This window comes from Diospyros lotus, chromosome 4, assembly GCF_014633365.1.
Source record: "Diospyros lotus cultivar Yz01 chromosome 4, ASM1463336v1, whole genome shotgun sequence".
Classification (NCBI taxonomy): domain Eukaryota; kingdom Viridiplantae; phylum Streptophyta; class Magnoliopsida; order Ericales; family Ebenaceae; genus Diospyros; species Diospyros lotus.
In genome coordinates, this window is record NC_068341.1 from 36,481,695 (window position 1) to 36,501,456 (window position 19,762).

Consider the following 19,762-nt stretch of genomic DNA (forward strand, 5'->3'; position numbering starts at 1 on the left):
CAATACAACATAAATTTATTTTAAATACGAAATCAGAAAATACTATCTTATGATCGACCATCTTCTCCTCTCCCTTGAAATGATCAAATCACTTGTGACAAGTTTGAATATATTAAATTAGATGATGAACTATCTAGTGACACCTTTAAATAGGTCTTCATGCATATGAACAAGCACATGTTATGTATAAACTTCCACCACCTATTATAAAAAACAACATGGTAACCACTATTTACCGTTTATCAATTGAACCCATATTGATTGGTTTAAAGTGAAACACCAATCATCAATTGATGATAATGTACCTTCTTATTCAGTTGCAAAGTCATAAAAGATGATGATATGACCAAATATGCATGGATAATGCAATAACTATAAACTTCATATTCATCCATTAATTTCATGGTTATAGTGCAATTTATGTCAATTAAACAATCATATACGTAATAAAATGTAAATTACAGGGTGTTGGTGCAATTTGAACAAAATTGAAAGGGTATATGAATAGTAAATAAAACATAGTGAGTTTAAGTGCAATACCATAAAAACTTAAGGGGTAGAAGTGTCACCTCTTGAAAGTTTAAACTTCTAGAAAATTTCATGACTCCCACTTTCTTTTTTGTTCAAGATTGATCTTCTTGAACAACCCCCTTTTAAACCACCACTAAAAAATATCGTTTGTAACATGTCACTCCTAGTGAGGTATTATAGACAACACCAACCTTTCTATTTAAAAAGAATAAGAGTTATTAACTAAAAATAATTAAGTTATGAGTCATTAAATTGTTCTCCTACTAACTAGGCTAATGAAAACTTTGCGAAAATATAAAACCATTCCCAGTAACTACTTTTTATCGTGTAAAGTAAAGATAAACTTTTTATATTCTACATTTTAAAATTTAATAATTTCATATAAGCAATAGTACATCATGTAAAGTAAAGATGAACTTTTTATATTCTATATTTAAAATTTTAATAATTTCATATAAGCAATAGTACATCGGTCATGCATTCAAGATTGATTAACTAACATATATAAAACGTTCAAAACTTAAGACAAGTATAAATAATATCAAAAGTAAATCAAGTCTTCGACTCGTTGTACACATATCCTTTAAATAAACAAGCACCATTACCTAGTCTCAGTTAGGAATTATATTCTAAATAAAACAAATAATACCTACCCAATGTTGCCATACACTTTTAAACTTCATTCAAATCAGCAATACCTATCCTTTAATTCTTATCTTCTCTTTGACCTATAAACAATCATTCGATTGCTATCCTGTCTTTGTTGGCTAAGGGAAAATTTGCACACATACACATATATATATCACATTCTTATCACCTTGGAAAGTAACTTTCCAAGTTTGATGATGGGAAAGTGATTCCCACAACACATAGAAATAATGTGATTCCTATGATAAAGCCACATTCCCCGTGATCTAATTTACCAAATGTGGCAATCACTTTCCCCCTCATGAAATTCTTGAAAATGTGAGTCACATTCCACCTACCAAATGTAATCTAGAAATCTTCTACAAGCAAACTAGAGTCCAAACTCATCGAAAATTAAAGAAAAAGCCTATCAAAATTCTATCCCCCTATTTTTCGTCACAAGCTTTATTTGAGCTAATCCAATTTTATTTTCTTTTCCTTTTTCTTCTCTTTTCCTTTCTTTTCTAGCATTCTCTTTTCCTTTCTTTTCTAGCATTGTCTAGTCCCTTTCTAGTAAGCACCTAGTCAGTGATTGAATCTTTCTTCTTCTTTTTTCTCTTTCTTTCTTCCTTTGTTTTCTCATCATTTCGAGTGAGATGACTTAATTGTTTATACGTATACACTCTTGTATAATTGCACATTGACCCACTTAATCTACCTTATCTCACTTAGCTTCTACGAATCTCTTATGAGCCCCATTTAATCTTCTTTATTTCACTTAAGGGCACAAATTTTCCAAAACTTTCTTAAATGCCCTTATAACTTTTCCCAACATTTATTAATTTTTTCCACATTCGCCCTGAACTTTTAATCTTTAGTCCAACCTTGTGATTTCTTAAAACATTCTTGAGTCCAACCTTTGAGGTCCGCTTGTGCCCATTTTAAAAATCTCCATGATTCAAGCCCATTAACTAGTAATTTTTCTTATTTTGGGTAACTGGGAACCTTTGGGTCATTTGCTTTACCCAATCTCACTTGAGAAAATAGACATTTACTTAGGTTTAGTTTGCTTCCCAAAGTCCCTCAAAATAATTTGATTTTTTAGGCCGACATTTTAGTCATGCAGACACTATCCTGTTTCCGAGATGAAATCCTATTACTAAGCTCGTCTGGAGTTTCACATCTTTATTCCATGCTTATGTGTTACTTTTTGAGGTTTTGAAAACACCTTGTTACTGATTCTATACTGTCCTGGCTCTTTGGGGCACTATCCCTCAAATTGGCTCTTTTTAACCCTCAGTTGTCCTTCTTAACCCTTAGATTCTCCTTTAGACATGTCTTAAACCTCAATTTAAAGTAAGCATGCAAAACAGGTTTTGCATTCAATACCTCTAAAAAATAATTTCATCATTGAAATTTATTATGTCTTATTCTCCACTCATGAGACTTAAAATTAAAACCATCCTTTCATTTTTTCATTTATGATTCCAAACTTTATGTCGTTGGTTAAGTTTTTTCTCAAGCTAGTTCTTAGTTCAATAGTCCTTACATCATCTAGGACTTTTTCTATCACTTACTTAGCCTCATATTCTCTTAATCAAGGCATCCATTTTCTTCAGAATTGTTCCCTCAAGTTCTTGAATTATTTTGTGGTCTTGGTCCTTGACCAATGAAAATCTCTCAGCTTCTATTAAGCATTTCATGGTTTCACCTTCTAGATTATCCTTAATCATTCCTCGACTAATCGCATTATGGCAATGCTTCAAATTTCTTTCTCGAGAATCAACTCACATTTCCATTTCTAAAAATCTTATAGATTATTTAGATATCACTATACCATTTCTCAAATCACAAGATCTAACTAACCCTCTAATTTTGAATTTACGGTTCTCATCGTCTATTACTATCTTATTCTCTAGGAAGTTTCTAATCTTGTCACTTCTTTTGCAAGCACAACTTTTTATAGGCTGAGTCATTTTCTATCTTAAGCAATTCTACTCTCTTTCAAGAGGTTCTCTATATATGGCTTTTCCTGTCAACTTATTCTTGTATGAACATCGTACCAAGGTGTTAGCTTTCTACTATCGATCTCTTTTATATCTTGAGTCCCACTTCAAGATTCACCTGATTCTATCTGTGGGTTCTTACAAGTTCACTCTTCTTTAATCATAGAGACTCTCACTCATCTTGTCTCACTCTTAAACCCATATGATTTTGTTTTGGGACTGAAGTATCTTGTCCTTAAACTCAAACTTTGATCTCTTTCTTTAGCTATGCATCATTCCATTGGTGAAATCTTGGATCCACCTTCCTCATCATTTTTATCATCTCAGTCAAACCTTTTTGGACTATCAAACACATAACCTATGCAATATTCATTCTGGGAACTACATTGAATGTCATTACACTAATCATCTAGATTAGTTGTATTCATTGTTCACCAATCTTGGGTAAACATATAGAACACATGTTCCTACATAATGCAATAGGATTTCTCGTCCAATTCAGCACACAAGCCATCACAGCATTGCCTTCCAAGTAGCACACACAATACTACACTCGTAATCCTTTAAGAATTTCATCACCCGTTACTAACCCATGTTTTCCTATTTGTATAAAGCTCAAGCTTTCTGCTATGGTGGTTCATGCAAATCTCAATCTTTATCATATATACTAGCTAGCAATCTTTTCTAGGTCATGGGTTGAACATGCATATCACTGTCCTAGGTGACAACTGTCTTAACTCTCGAGAAATAGCTTATTTATTTATCATTAGCACACAACCTAGACCTATACTAGAAATGCCATTTCATGTTTTTTTGACCATCTTGCTTCTATTGGCAATGATAACACATATGCCAAGGTTAACTTCATTTGAATTATAAGAGACTTCGTTTACTCTTTTGTTCCAAATAAGCTCTATTCTCACCTTTATCATTTCTCAATTTATTGGCAAAACCAACTATCACAACCTCTCAAGTTGAATTCTATTTTGTTCTCATTTGTTGCCTAGATCTGTCTTATTGAGGAGTTCATTAGTCGCAAACTTTCATGATCCCCACATTCTCATAGATTCAAGTGCGTAACTATCTTATCACCGTACATTTTCCATAGATTCTTGGTCTCTCATTATCGACATGCAGCAAATCTAATTCTCTTTTTAATTTAACCTAACACTTTGAGCACGCCTTCCATAAACCTTCTGGTTGTTCTTATTCTTGGCAATCTAGTAATTAAGGTGTCTCTTAATTTTAGGTTCTCAAGTGTTTGCTTACTCAAGGCAGTATTATTTGTACTGCTACTTTTTAAGATTCCATTCCATCTTTTCTAAATATCCTCTAGTGATAAGAGCCCATTTTCTTATAATAAAATTAATGCCTCCTCATTGGCTTATCTATTGCATCACATCCCTCATGTGATTTTGGAACATGTAGTGCCCATAACATCCTTAATTAGTTGACCTTCTATATATTGCATGCCTCCATCTTAATGTCATATTTTTTCACGTTACTAATACTTAAATCAAGAGCCATCCTCAAAATCTTAAATTCTAAATCCTAAATCGTGAGTGATGTAGAAAGCGTCAGTGAGCACAAATGGCAACGGTGACGACGATGCAGGTGGTAGCCATGAGCCTGGAAATAGAAGCAAATGGGGACCACAAATGTAGAAGCAAGCGACAACCACAATTATAGAAAAAGCAGACGGTGAAGAGCGGCGAATTATAGGAGAACGATTGATGCAGAAATAAGCAGCAACGAATGGGACAATGCAGGCGGCGACAATGACAGGAAGGAGCAGTGAACTGGATGAGGACGACCGACGGCAAAAACAGAGAACGAGAAAGGGCAATTGTAGCTAGGAGAGAAAATGTAATGGAAAATGGTTTGTAAAAAAAAAAACAATATAGGTTAGGAGAAGACAAGTTGGGTAAATATATATATAATTTTATACGTTATTGATATATATATATATAAACTCATACATATCTATATATACATTGCATGTATATATACACATATTTAAATCATTTTGAGCCACTCACTTAACTAAATAAAGCTTTATCAAAATTAAGTTTAAATCTATTTCCTCAAGTCTTTAAATATTTTTAAAACATTTTAAGATAATACACAAATATTGACAATAGATCTCGAATTTAGATGATCCATCAATAATACTAGATGAGATTTGATATCCAAATGAGCTCATTATTGGTGCCGACACAAAAGTGGACATGGGGTATTTTTTATTTTTCAATATGAGGAAATAAGAGAATTGAGGGTAAATTGGTCATTTTATCCCTTTATTTAATAGTTAGAGTATTTATTGTTCTTTTTTAAATTATGGAGAATTTTTTACAATTTCACCAAAACTTATATATATGTTCCTTGCAATTTCTCTTAATATAAACCCTAAAATCACTTGATATTAAAATTAACCTAAACTCCACAATCACTTTACATTAATGTATCTTATGTTAACTTTTATTATAGAATTTTTGAAAAAAATTCAAAATAGTGATTAAATATAATTCAAAATAGAAATCAAAATTTAGTGGTTGTGATAATAAAAAATAAAATAAAATAATTAATTTATTTTAAATTACAAATTTCAGGGGGCAGTGATTTAATTTACCTTTACTATGTGATGTTATTCATGTAACCTTATATTTGTTGCAAAATATATTAATTAATCATTTATTTTATAGAGTTAACATTTGAAAATTATAATTAATTTCTTAATATTTGCTATAAACTTTTTATTTTAATCGGGTTGTTGAGGACAACATGGTTAAACTATTTAATTAATTTTAATTCCATCTTGATCCCAAATAAAAGAATTAAAATTTAATTTTAGAATTTTAATTTTAGGAAAAAAATATTTCCGAAAAAAATGTAATAAGGAAGTTAATAAAATTAAAATATTATTGGATGGGATTACAAAACATCTACAGTAATTGAAAAATGTCTCCACTCTCCACAATCAGATTATTATTATTCAGAAGGTTAGTATGGAGATGGAAGAGGAGAGAGGCAGAGAGAGATGGTAACTCGGTGGGCGGAAGAGAGGCTGGCTGGGCTCGGCTTGGCACGGCACGGCACGGCAGGAATCAAGTGAGCTTGGTAGAGAAGTGGAAGAGCATCTTATGCAGATACTCGTGTCCAGGATTCACAATCTGGGAAGGAAAATTGGGATGATTCACCGAATCCGGGAATCCCTGCGTCTCCAAGCACAATCCCGCGTGTGCTTGGTAAACGAATCCCCCTTTCCCCTTCACGTCCTTGATGTAATTCCCCGTATAGAATTGCAAGCCCACCTGATTGCTCATCACCTTCATCACTCTCCCCGACTTCTTGTCGTGAACTATGGCCGCCTCCTTCACCCCCTTCCCGCCGCCATCCAGGGCGTAGTTGATGTCGAAGCCGTGAGGGAGCTTCCCGATCTTGCTCGCGATGGTGGCGGGTTCCAGGAAGTCGTAGGGCGTGCCCTTGACGGAGGCGAGGTCGCCGGTGGGAATGAGATCGTTGTCGACCGGCGTGATCTTGGAGCCGAATATCTGGACGTCGTTGGACAAGATGGCGCCGCTGTCGTGGCCGCCGAGGTTCCAGTAGGTGTGATGCGCCAGGTTTAATGGGGTGGCTTTGTTCAGAGCTCTGGCCTTCATCGTCACGGCCAACCCTTTCTCCACCAGGGCATACGTCACGGTGACGATAAGATCGCCGGGAAATCCTGTTTTTTTTTTGTCATAGACAGTGTATTAATAGTACATTTTAATAATAATAATAATAATAATAATAATAATAATAATAAAAGGCTGCTGACCTTCTTCGCCATCAAAGCTGTGGTAGGTGAAGGTAACGCGAGGGGAATGAGCTTGACGGTGGTGCGATTTCACCTCCCAAACGACGTCGCTGAATCCCCTGGACCCACCTGTTGTAATCCATGGATGGAGAGATGTATTAGTAGCGTTAAGGAGGGGTTTAGTTATAATTAATCAACAATTTGTAATTAATTAATTAATTAATTACCATGAAGGGTGTTGTTCTTCTCGTTAGCCACGAGCTTGTAGCGGGTACCGTTGAGGGTGAACTGTGCGCCGCCGATCCGATTAGCAACGCGTCCAACGGTGGCACCAAAATATGCGGTATCATTCTGAAAGTCAAAAAGAATAGAATATATATGTGGTTATATCATGTGAGGCTAAGAAGGCTGCTAGCTCATCATCACCTTATCCCAATTAAAAGACTAAGAATGCCTTATCCTTGTCCCAAAAAGTAAATCGTTCACCCCAGACGCTCCCACACCTGACCCGATAGAATGTGAGAGGATTAATTATAGTTACTCAATCTGACATAATGAAGAATGCCTTATCCTAATTAAAAGATAAAAAGAAGCTGGAAGCTCTCTCTCATCAGAACTCACACTCATGAGTGCGATTTTGTTCACCCCTAAAACTAAGTGGGGGGGGGGGGGGGGGGTTACGTTCATCCCTTCAGAGGGGATGAACAAAGTCGCACTGCACCAGCATTATAGGTGGACCCCCACCCACCTAGGGAATATAACGGATCCGGCAGGCCAGGAAGATGACTCTTCTCAGCACATGGCACTTCCACGTGTTATGGTCAAAATTAAGTGCGATTTTGTTCATCCCTTTAACGGTTAAACATAACTCTCATTATTTTTTAGGATTAAAAGTAATGAAACAGTAATTTGAGGTAATATTTGACGGTCGTTCTGTTATTTTTAATCCTAAAAAATTATGAGGGTTATGTTCACCCCGTTAAAGAAGATGAACAAAATCGCACTCGTCAAAATTGGTGCATTTTATTTATTTATTTAGTTAGGTAAGAATCAAGAGAAGCTAGCCTACACTTTGCGGGTCAACTTAGAAGACTAGTACTAGTAGACGTAAAATGACAAAACACCACCAGTAGACCAAACGGACGTACAGGAGCCACCACAAGTTAACTAGATCGACGGCTATCCTCCTCCTCCTCCTCGGTGGATTTTCTGGGCTGCGCTTCGAAAACATCACAGGAGACGAGAAAATTGGTGGCCTACTTCAATATAAAACTTAATTTGCTTGCAATGGGAACACATCCCTATGCGAAGGAGGCGGAATAAAAACGAGAGCATCGAAATCGCCTTCAGTTATGAATTGATGGGGTTGAGCTTAACTTCTACCTCAGCTATGGATTGTAAAAATGAAAAAAAAAAAAAAAAGAGTCAAATTGGTTGATGTAATCAATGTTCAGTTCATGCCCCACACCATTGGATCAGATTCTCGAGAAAATTATCACTAAATATATATATATGTATTGTTATATATATATATATATATAATTAAAGCAGAAAGCAACAAGGGTGGGAAAAACAAGATGGCCAATTTAATTAGTTGCTAGCAATTAATCTAGAAGAAGAGAAGATAAGATTTCAGAAAAGCATACTCACCATGTATTCCTGGACTGAATCATATCCAAGAACAACATCCGCCAACTTTCCTGGGAAAAAGACAAGAGAAAAAGTAAAGAAAAAGAATCCATGAGAAGCGAAGATCAAACAGAAATACAGAGAGCCGAGCCATAAACGGAACAATTAACAAACATATAAACCATGTTTATCAGGAAGGAAAAGGGAGATAATGCTGGCCCCCCAGTTGGTGAGCTTCACAGAGACATCTCCTTTCTTCAGCTCATAGATCCCAACTTCTGGCTTTGATTTTGAGCCATTAATTACACCAACCCACAGAGCTAAAACTGTGATCCACAACAACAAAGACCAGCTGCTCTTGGGCATTGTTTCCTGGGGAAACCAGTTTCAGGCCTTGCCTTAAAATGCTCTCTCTCTCTCTCTCTCTCTCTCTCGCTACCTATATATATGAAGAGGTCAAAACCAAGAAACTTAAGATTACCTTGCTGCTTGATCAGCTCCAAGGTTTATCCATAGAAGATGTGTATCCATAGACAGCCGCCTGCCTTGTATTTTGCCTTAAAAGTATAGAAAGTTAGCTTAAAATTTATGAAAAAAAATTGTTTAGCCCTTTTGTTGCCTTTTACTTGGACCGCTCTTCCAGTAGTTTTTTTTTTTTTTTTTTTTTAACATATGTTAGAAATTTTGGGTCTTTTTAAACATAAAAAACACTTCTTCTTATCTCTAAGAAATGAGTAAAATGATTAGCTACATGACCATACTTTTTTATCTTCCAAAAATGATATCATGGTTTGTCAAATGGTAAGTCAAATATAATTAATAAATTAAAAAGACAAAATATGTGTGTACTTCTAAAGTTCAATATAACATAATAAGAAATATCCTTCATATTTCAAAAACAACGGTGATTTACCTCTGATGTTCAAAAGTTACATATAAGATACTTTTTTCCTATTTACTCTTAATAAAGTGAATATTAATGTAATTACTAACAACACATACAGATTTGTATTATAATCTATTGAAATTTCGTTTGATCTAATTTTCTCACCACAAACAGTGCTTAAAAAGAAAACTGCGGCCACTTTCTTTGCCACCCACCTACCCCGCTGCCGACGGCGGTCCCACAAGGAGACCGATGCGCGGGCCAGAACTTCATTTGCAAAAGGAAGCATGTTTTTCTGTAATTTTTATATGAAATACATAATTTAATTTTGTCCATTTTTTTATAAATTAAATTGGAATATAAATTATAAAATATTCGTGCCATAGAAACATGCAAAATAATGCACTTTTTACTTAAAGCCATTATCCCTAGCGGTGTGTTGATATATATAGATGCTTTGAATTTCGAATTTTGAATAAAATTGGAAACTTCACTGTACTCGTTGTACAAAGATTCTCAAATCATGGTTCATGGAAGAGTAGAGAATGAATGGGCCAGGCAGTCTTGCCAGCCAGCCTCCCTCTTGACATTTTCGGAGAAAATAAATAAATAAATAAAGCCATAAAGGTGAGGTAGGTAGGTACTACCCTCGCCAAACCGTGAAGACATTTTGTCCAGTGTCATGATCCACATCTTTTAAAAGCTTTATTAATATACCCTAGGGGGTATTCAGAAACCCATGAATCATATAAAACCCACCTAAACCAATAAGCACCAAACCTCATTACGTCAAAATCTTCATACAATAGGTGTCTTTAATAGAGCTACCACCTTGCCTTGGGTATATTACTAGTAGTGTTTACACAACTAATGTCCCTTTCTTTTCCATCTTGCAACACATCTTTACTAAAATCAGCTTTCTATTATCCGATTGAATAAAGAGAATGCAAATCAAAACTGTGAGACAGACAAATTCTAGTCCTAAAAATTCCATATGGAACGGATACAGAATAAACTGCTCAATACATTGCAGGGTGTTAGTTTCACTAAATGCAATCTGAAGTAGAGGACAACAAATACACCATATATATATATATATGTACACACACATACTATGTGCTGCAAAAAAATAAGATTGCTTCGTCCCTATTCCCTATTAAGGCCTTTGCATGGAATTCCCAGCCAGAGAGAATAAAGAATATAAAAAATTGAAGAAATGGAAAGATGAAAATGGGATTTCTAGCGAGATACAGATTATGGAGCATGTTTCAGGGTATTTGACAACTTACAATTCTGTAACAAACAGAAAACAAGGACGAAAGCGCACACAATCCAAACAAAACCACCACTGTTGGGTATATCACTGTACATTCCCTAATAGAGCACATAAAATACAAAGACCACCATGTAAAAACACACAGTTACATCAAACAATTCATCAAGCTTGATATCATGTTTCGCCCAGAATTTTGCAGCACGGAATGAAGTTTTGAAACTATAACCAAGCAGTCATGTTTTTCACCTTTTTAACTCTGTAAGGTAGAGTCTCATCACACTCATCTCCTCCACCCAGGCTGGAACACCTTCTCTGAAATAGAGAGTTGAAACAAACAAAATAAATCAGATAGTCAAACAAGCTGATAAACCATCTCACTGAATTTCAAAAAAATAAAGAAAACACTGTTAAAACGTTCAGTTAGCAAATGTTTTCGTACTTGAAGAATTTAAGCTCAGCTAATCAAACTAGGAAGTATATATTGCAAAACTTGTCAGTATGCTGCCCTTACCGTCCCTAGAGGACAAAAGAGACCTATCATATCTACTTCCTCCTTTGCCATTTGCTTGTACTGCAGACCTTTGAACCCGAGGTGACACTGAGCTCAATTTTCCATTAGTTGAAGATGGCAGAGAATGCCGCCTAACGAAACCACTTTCAGCCCCATCTTGACCAAGCCTTGGTGATCCTTGTGCTCGAAGCTTTGCCTTTGCAGATTCAGTTGCAGCCATATAGCTTGGCAAGGTTGGAGTGTTCTGTGAAACATTCTCAGAATATTCCTGTTTCCTAGGTAAAGATCTCCTCCTTGTACTGTGGTTCTCCTTGCTCTGATCTTCCTTGGGGCTAAGCTCCTCATTCATATTTTCACTGTTCAGAACTTTTTCACCAACTTCTGAATGAAGTAATTCAACAGCAGGATGATCTTCATGCAACTTTTCAACTGGTTCATCTACTTCCAATGGCTTTGGAGGTGTTTCCACCACAGGCTGTTCAGAAACTGCAACAGGACTATTCATTTTCTCTGCAGAATTATCAACACCCTGTTCAGGGACATCCGAAATTGGGGAGCTTGATGCCTTTTTCAGGCTGCGCTGTAGCTTATCAGTAGCAGCTTCGGACTTTTCCAAAGCCTCTTCAGCTGCTAAAGATACTTTTCTCAGATTGCGTTTAACCCTCTCAAGTTCATTCTGCGGTTCTTGAACTGATTCTGTTTGATGGCTCAGAGCTTTCCTATGGGTGCGTCTGGATTTCTCAAATTCAGAGGAATGCAATGAATTGCCATCACTATTTAATGCAGGGACCTTCTGGACACCTCTCTTGAACCTTCCTGATTCTCTCTCTATAGCTTGCATGTTAGCTTGCTTTTTTTGATGCTTTGAGTTGAGATTCCTCTTTGGTCGTGGGATTGGTTCCCAGAAGCGGGATAGTGACCACCGTTCTTGCCAGTTCCGAACTGAATTTGGGTCAATTGGATCATACTGGAGTCTCAGGGGCATAACAGTACGCCAGGAAGCAACAAGCTAAAACAAGCAGCACAGAATATCGAATCATTCATGTTGAAAGGGAAAAAAAATATTGAAAAATGATATCTGTCTACCAACAACACCCCCCCCCCTCCCCCCCCAGTTTAGAGTTCAGACATGATTTACTAATCAAAATTGAAAATCATATTAAGCCCACCAATATAAGCTGCCTCAGCCATTCCAGACAAGGGAAAACACTGAGATTACAAGCACCATTTCCACCATCGACTGGGTAATCCTTACAGATTTTTACTCGGTGGAAGAAGATAACTACAGTTAAAAATATAAAGCAAGACTCTTAGTCAACCATGTGAATTGACTTAGGGACTAGTCAACAGCAGAATCACTACTGTCCTCCCGGAAGAAATGGAAGGTAACTACAAGGAAAAGTTAATATCTTTTAGAACTTGAGCATATGGTTCTTGGGCAGTATTTCTTCTACACGTACCAGGAACCCAGCATCTGATAGAGAGGGCAGTTGTTATCTATTTATTTATTTTCTTTTTCTTTGGTGGGGGGAGAGGGGAAGGGTAGATGAATGTGATATCAATAACTGCAAACACCAATACTGTACTCAATGGGTAAGAAATGAAGGTTACTACAAGGGACCAGAAAATGTTTAGTATACCTTAATAACAAATGAATTTCTTGAAAGCTTCTCTGACCTAAGAAATGTATTTGCCACAACTGGATCCAACAACTGTTTACGTTCCTGAGAAGTAAAAAGGCAACTAGAATTAGTTTAACAGCCAATTAAACAGCAGTATAGAATACAACACAAGGTCAACGAGAAGAAAGGCTTATTCATCTGTAAAAGATAAAAATAAAATAACAGAAGAAAGAAGGTGATAGAACAACCCCCAATTGATAAGACAACATTTTGGAGAAGACAAACTCCGAATTCTGGACAGCATTTTAATCTACATCTAAAATAAAACCTTGAAATAGATGTATCTGCTAGAAGCCTTAGCTGACAACACAAGGGAAAAACCCAACCTATTCAAACTGGTTCAAAGGCTGAGATAGCAAATTATGAGGAACTCTTATCATGAATTTTCTATGGTGTTTGGCCAAAATTCAAAAGCACCTTTACTAGATGCAAAAGCTATTTTTCTACCGTGGAGAAAAAGCACAATTCTGGAGTTCTTACTATGAAGCTAAGGTAGAAGCAAAAAATATAAATTATTACTCAAAATTTCCCCCAATCAACATTTAAAATTACAAACATTACACCCATCAATCATGTCTAATTCTTGTTCAATCTCTTCAGAAACCAGTCAATATATAATCTATATTCTCACAGACCACTCAATATAACATCAACTATCATGCTCCCAGAAAAAACAGCTGGAAAGAGGATGTGGTTGCAAAAGATTACCTTTGATTCTCCCGATCTGTACATTTTAAGTACATCACATCCAGCTTCAGAAAGTCTAACTTGCCGGCCACGAATCACTGCCTGAAACTTAACAATTGCTTGCATGGAACGCAAAGTAGCAACAGCCTGTCTTCTGACCAAGTGCCCACGAATGAGTGCTTGCAGCCTTATGATGCCTTTCAGTGCCCGAAATGCCCTCCGTGCCTTCAGAAATAGAGATGTTCATGTTATGTCTGTATCCAGCCATCATTTGAGATGCATGCCAATAGTTTTTCTAAGATAAAAAACAGAAGATCCAATTTATAAAATGACAAAAACCTAGAAGGATTTCAGATTCTTCAATTTTAACCACACGCAAACAGAATATAGTTAAAGAAAATTCAGTAAATTAAAATTAGGACATATACATATATGGACATGAATACGCCAAAGTAACTAGCTGTAATTCTAAATGCTTTCAACCTTTCATTCAGATGATGCCTTCAAGTTTTCCATATAACTTAGCAAACAAATCACATATACTAGAAGAACTAACACATTTGCAACACAGATAAAAGACACAAAACTGAAATTTAGTAAAAGCAACCGCAATTATAAGTTTCCCTGCAAAAGACAATTCAGTAGTTGAAAAGATGCCTTTGTAAATTACATGTTCAACAGGAATATAGGCACACATGAATTTTTATTAGCAGACAGACACCTACCTGACAAAAATTTGAGATAAGATGATATTTAAAATTGAAATAAGAAGGCTGTAGAATATAATTAAAGAATTAGTCTCCCTATTCCATGAACATTGGCCCTGTATTTGCAGTTATTCATGCCAAACCATATTACCAAGTAGCCCCTGAAAGCTGCTTGTGCCTTTATCACAGCTTGCTCTTGTTCGCCATTGCTCACCAAGTTCAATCCCATGGAAGCTTCTGTATCTGATCCTTGCTGTCCAGACAATAATACTGTATTGCATAAGTTGAGACTATTACCGCCCCTTTCCAACTCTGTGTTTTCACCATCATTATAAGTGGTCTGAGGTGGCAGATCCACGATTGGAGGATCCACAGCCAATAGTCCAGGGGCCTTAACATCAGTGGATTCCTTTCTCTCAATCACAGCATTCTACACATGAGATGATATTATGAGTCAAAACTTGCAGAACTACCCTTGGCTGTATGAATGTGAGAAGATTACAACCACAATGAAGTTATTAGATTTCCTTGAGCTATACCCAGGGAGAAAAAAAAAAAAAAAAAAACAGTTAATTTACGGATGTGAAACAATCACAAGAAGACAAGTATCAGAAGTGTAAAGCTTCTGAAGAGATGTTATGCACCCAAATCTTTAAGGACATGAATAATCAAGAGAACATCCAAATAAGGAACATTGAGAAAGATCACATAAAGCAACTTAGAGGCAATTAATTTGTTTTCAAGGAACTGCTTCCATACCTCAAAATTGAGCCTAGCTAGAATTTCTTGCATATATATCCTGCTAGCATGTAATCATTTAAGTTTTCTCCAATCTTAGATGTAGGGGGCATCTTGGTAATTGCACATAGGTGGGTATGGACTAGATACTATACTAGAGGTGTAGAGTCTCCTTCCCAACACCTAAAGAGTATTCCCTTTTGTAATGCTTTAACCAACTTGCAAAAAGATTTTAACACTTCCAAACAACAATATCTCCAATAAAACTAGTCTAAGTGTCATTTCACTCATCACCTTGATTAGGCTTTTTTGGTGCCAAAGCCCAGTCACACTTTAAGTGCAGGTTATTGACAAAGCAAAATTTTTGTTTTAGCATATCAACACGTAACTTAGACACTGCAAGTGTTTAAGAACTGAGTCAATAAGCAAAGCTATATTGATGACAGTAAGAATTAATGATGATGCTAAGAAAAGAAGCAGAAAACGGCTACCAGATGGGGGTTTATAACCTAAATTTCACAGACAAATATCAGAAAAGTACATGCTCAGTTAACATAAAAAAATATAAATATATACAAAAACAAAATTCAGAGAGAAAATCAAATCCACTGACAGCGTTCAAGGATATAAAATAATCTCAAGGTTAAGTTGGAGTTGTCAGATTCGTAGATGTAAAAAAATGCAAAAGGAAATAGTATTTATGTGCATTAACTAATGGAATACTTGATTGCAATTCAGGCTCACTATTAAACTATTATCAGAATGCACAGAAGCTGAAGCAGATTTAGAATGGATTTTTATCCAAAACCAAGATACAGATCTTCGCAATGATGAGAATTGAGCTTCCTACGTAATTTTATATTGCAGTTCTGGAATAGCAGTTTCTGATATGCTATGCAAAAGTTCAAGTCAAATCCCACAGTTTCAGAAGATTATAAGCAGCAGTATTATTTCCTATCATATCCCCAACGTGGATATGGAACAGTATTCAGTACCTAGTTTACATGGACAAAATCCTAATGATAATTGAACAAATTCAGGGAATTAAATCTCTCATACTTTTGAAAAACTAGATTTGGATGTCTTCTTCCCAAAAAGAACAGTCTTGATCCATTTCCCTGGAGATTTCCCCATTGCTCAGAGCTTTCTATGAGCGCAGAAGCAGCAGATTCCTGCATGGGTTTCAAAACCTTTCAATCTCAAAGTGCAAACAGAATTGATCTTGGGAAAGATAAAAGAAGAAAGCAAAGGATAATCGAAGCAAAACCAACAACAAAAGTTACAGAGCTGTAAAGCTTATCAAGTTAACAAAACATGAACGACAGGAACAAAATCAGTCCAAGCCCCTTAAGCACGAAAAGCCAGAGACTGCAGTTAAACAGATAGAAATATAATCTCGCAAATTACACAATTACTTCAACTTCAAACAATGATTATAGTAATAATTCAAGGTTAGTAAATTCCACATACTAGATATAACCTCAAAATAACAGTGGAACAAGGTCAGCAGAGAGACAACGAGGAATAAGCTCCATCATAGAAAGGATACTCCCGCAACAACATGTGATAAACGGTCGAGCGCAATTACAGCCAGAATCAATACACTTCACCACAAACAGAAGCATTAGCATGGTAGACTGGTAATTAATTTCACAAATCAAAAGACAAAAAAGTAGGCTCGAGACTTCATAAAAGTATCACAGAAGTAAAATGAACACAGCTCCAAACCCTAGCAAACTACATTCGCACTCAGATGACGAATCCACCACCAATTTCCCTGAAACAACAACACAGAAGCACAGCACAAAGCCACAAACTCCAATTCCAAGAAAAAGAAAACACTAAACACAAACCGAGGAAAAATAGAGTAGATAAACCACCGGAAACAAACAACAGAAAACCAACAAGATCTGCGCGAAAAGAACAATGCGGTTCAGATCTGGGACGTACCTGAAGAAGAAGAAGGAGCTTCGCATCCAAAATCTTCTACCATTCCTGAACGCCGAATTCAGGAGAGAGAAACAGAAGCGGGGAAGTGAGGAGGAGGAGGAGTTAAAAATGGGATGGAAGAGAGAATAATTAGAGCTTTCCTTTTACTTTTTTATCTTCTTTTGATTTGCAGGTGTGAGATTGATTGAGATGAAAGGAAGAAGGAAATGGAATCTGTACCATTGAGAGTTAGCTTGGAGCAGTTATGAAGATGGACCCCTCCACCGCTTCGCTCTTCCGCTCGCTCGCTCTCTCTCTCTCTCTCTCTCGCCGAGTACAGTGACAGCGAGTCTGTACAGTTAAGCAGTCGCTTTTGGTAAAGTTGGAGGAGGAGGCCTCGAAATCGAATTTCGGAAACAAATTTGAAAATTGAATTTTGGCAGACCACCTGTAATTTGCAGAGCTGGCCCAGCTGGCAGCGCACTGAAGTTGATTAGCCCCAAACGGCGTCGTTTTGTCGTCACCGATTATCTTCAAATTTTGTTCAGTCACCGATTATCTTCTTTTTTTTTTTTTCCATAATATATTTTCCATTAATAAATCATGTAAATTCATCATTTCTTCTTGTTATAAGTACCAGTGGTTTGGTAGTGAAGGTGAGGGTAATGAAATGACGTCACTGGTGACAAGAGAAATGCTCTAACGAGATAAATCTAAAATCTAAAATCATGATACCCTCTCAATCTTCCAAAATAATAATAACTTAGATTGGAAGAGAAGGCTCTGAACCCCCTCACACTCTTTCTCATGTTCAAAATAAATAAATAAATAAAAAATCTTTAAACTTCATATTTAAGTTAAAATTAAATTCAAATCTAGATTACTTCTTAACATTATCATTTTTGTGCGATCCTTCATCGTTCATACTTTCGATTTCATTAGAAAAGATAAATTACAAATAGAGATTTTGTCTTACTATGTAAGATAAGAAATCGAACTTACAATTTATTGGTACAAATTTCAACTTATCGTGATTTAATCATTTAACTTATATCCTAAGAGCCAAATCTAAATTATTTATTTGAACTTAAAAATTTAAGGTTGAAGTTAAAAACTTAAATTCTCATATACTTAAAGTTCCAATCCTTCGAACCCAAATCAAATTTTAAACTCATAAATCTAAATCTAAAAGTTCATTTGTAGGCAACGATGCCATCTCCCACCACCTCATTAATTTTTGTTCCATTTTTTTATTTTTTTCTTTAATTATAGTGGAGAGAGGCATTTTAGAAATTAAAAAAAAAAAAAGGTAAGAAACACTTTTCAACCATAAGGGGTAAGTGATGTATTTTTATGTATAAGTATGTGGTTTTGGCTCAAAATCAAACTGTAAAATCCACGAACTGGAAATCATTGTAAAGATATTTTTATGCACCGTTGACGGTTTCAATCATCTTGTTTCCTCTCTTTCTGCTTTAAAGTAGCCTAGCCGCTAGTTTTTGTCGGCAAGGAAGAAAACTGTTTCTTTACCCAAAAGAGTAAGTAAATCTGAAATGACATGATATGATACCGAACCCAACCCAACTACAATATATACATACATACACGCACACACACACACATATATATATATTTTAATCAATTTTTATAAAAATTAAATATAAAATCACCAAACCAAATTGTTATGTAACAAAGAACAAAGTATGTAGTCGCATGATACAAATTAAGTAGTTGAATCACGATAAGTTAAAATTCATATCAATAGGTAGTGGGTTTGATTCCTTATCCCGCGCAATGAAGTAAAAATTATACTCGCGATTTATCTCTTTTGCCAAAATTGAGAGCACGAACGGTGACAGACTGCATAAAGACGATAATCCCAAGAACAAGCCTATAATCATCTAACATAACACATTTGGACAAAATTTCTCTTTTCTTTTTTCTTTTTCTTTTTTTCTTTTAATTCACCTAAAGTGTTTGAATTTCGCCCAACCAATCTCTAAGGACAGATGACATTTCTCCCTGATGCACCCTTCAAATAAATATAAATGCAATCACAGTCTATATACACTCAAAACTAAACATTCAAGGCAGTCTATGTAAGACTTATCTTTCAACCTTATTGTTGCATTCCAACTAAATACTATCGTCTTTCAACCTTATTATTGCCTTTCAACTAAATACTATCTTTCAACAATAATTTTACCTCTTAAGTCGTCGCACTGGTTTAAACTCCGATATTCCATGTAAAACTCCAAATGCTTTATCACCATATCATCCCGACAAATTTCTCTTTTCTTTCCAGGTAAGAAAGAGAATGCAAAATGAAGCTTCAAATTTATTACTCTGTCACAAATGTTACTGTTTGGTTATCAATGACAAGACTTTATCTTTAAACTCAAAACTTCTAATACCCATTAAAGCCCGACCCCACTCCACTCCTAGTAAGTTACCACCGACATATCTAAATAAACCAAACATCTCTTTCTCTATGATGCACAGGTGACATTGCCAATACATAGATAATTTTATTTAATTCTAAAAGCATAACAATTATAACCAAACAAGCCCTGCCTCAAATGGGGGTATGTATAATATATAACCCACACCACAAGTTGGGTGCAGGATCAACCCCATTGTCCAGGCTGTAAGTATAATATTCACTACTGGTACTGGTACAGGAAGGTTAGAATTCCCCTACCAACCAAACAAAATATAAATGACTGGGCAACTTGGACAATGGATAAGGTCCAAAAG

General features: G+C 35.7%; 2 protein-coding genes across 4 annotated transcripts; both read right to left on the reverse strand.

Annotated features, from left to right (window-relative positions):
• Nucleotides 1-6,057: 6,057 nt before the first annotated feature.
• Nucleotides 6,058-9,052, reverse strand: LOC127799609 (uncharacterized). Its single transcript, XM_052333805.1, has 5 exons — nt 8,772-9,052; nt 8,611-8,660; nt 7,188-7,311; nt 6,982-7,089; nt 6,058-6,888 (listed from the first exon to the last, which is right to left on the reverse strand). Exons 1-5 carry the CDS (start codon nt 8,953-8,955, stop codon nt 6,269-6,271), a joined length of 1,086 nt encoding a protein of 361 aa, XP_052189765.1. The 5' UTR covers nt 8,956-9,052; the 3' UTR covers nt 6,058-6,268.
• Nucleotides 9,053-10,683: 1,631 nt separating this feature from the next.
• LOC127799608 (protein IQ-DOMAIN 31-like) lies at nt 10,684-17,373 on the reverse strand. Of its 3 annotated transcripts, XM_052333803.1 has the most exons (9): nt 17,246-17,373; nt 17,027-17,071; nt 16,547-16,680; nt 16,136-16,248; nt 14,490-14,768; nt 13,653-13,856; nt 12,903-12,986; nt 11,263-12,271; nt 10,684-11,063 (listed from the first exon to the last, which is right to left on the reverse strand). In XM_052333803.1, exons 4-9 carry the CDS (start codon nt 16,208-16,210, stop codon nt 11,032-11,034), a joined length of 1,683 nt encoding a protein of 560 aa, XP_052189763.1. In that variant the 5' UTR covers nt 16,211-16,248; nt 16,547-16,680; nt 17,027-17,071; nt 17,246-17,373; the 3' UTR covers nt 10,684-11,031. The 3 variants fall into 3 exon arrangements, with proteins under 3 accessions (XP_052189763.1, XP_052189761.1, XP_052189762.1); XM_052333801.1 differs by lacking the exon at nt 16,547-16,680 and having other exon boundaries at nt 17,246-17,372; XM_052333802.1 differs by lacking the exon at nt 17,246-17,373 and having other exon boundaries at nt 16,557-16,680; nt 17,027-17,235.
• Between the last annotated feature and the right edge of the window lie 2,389 nt (nt 17,374-19,762).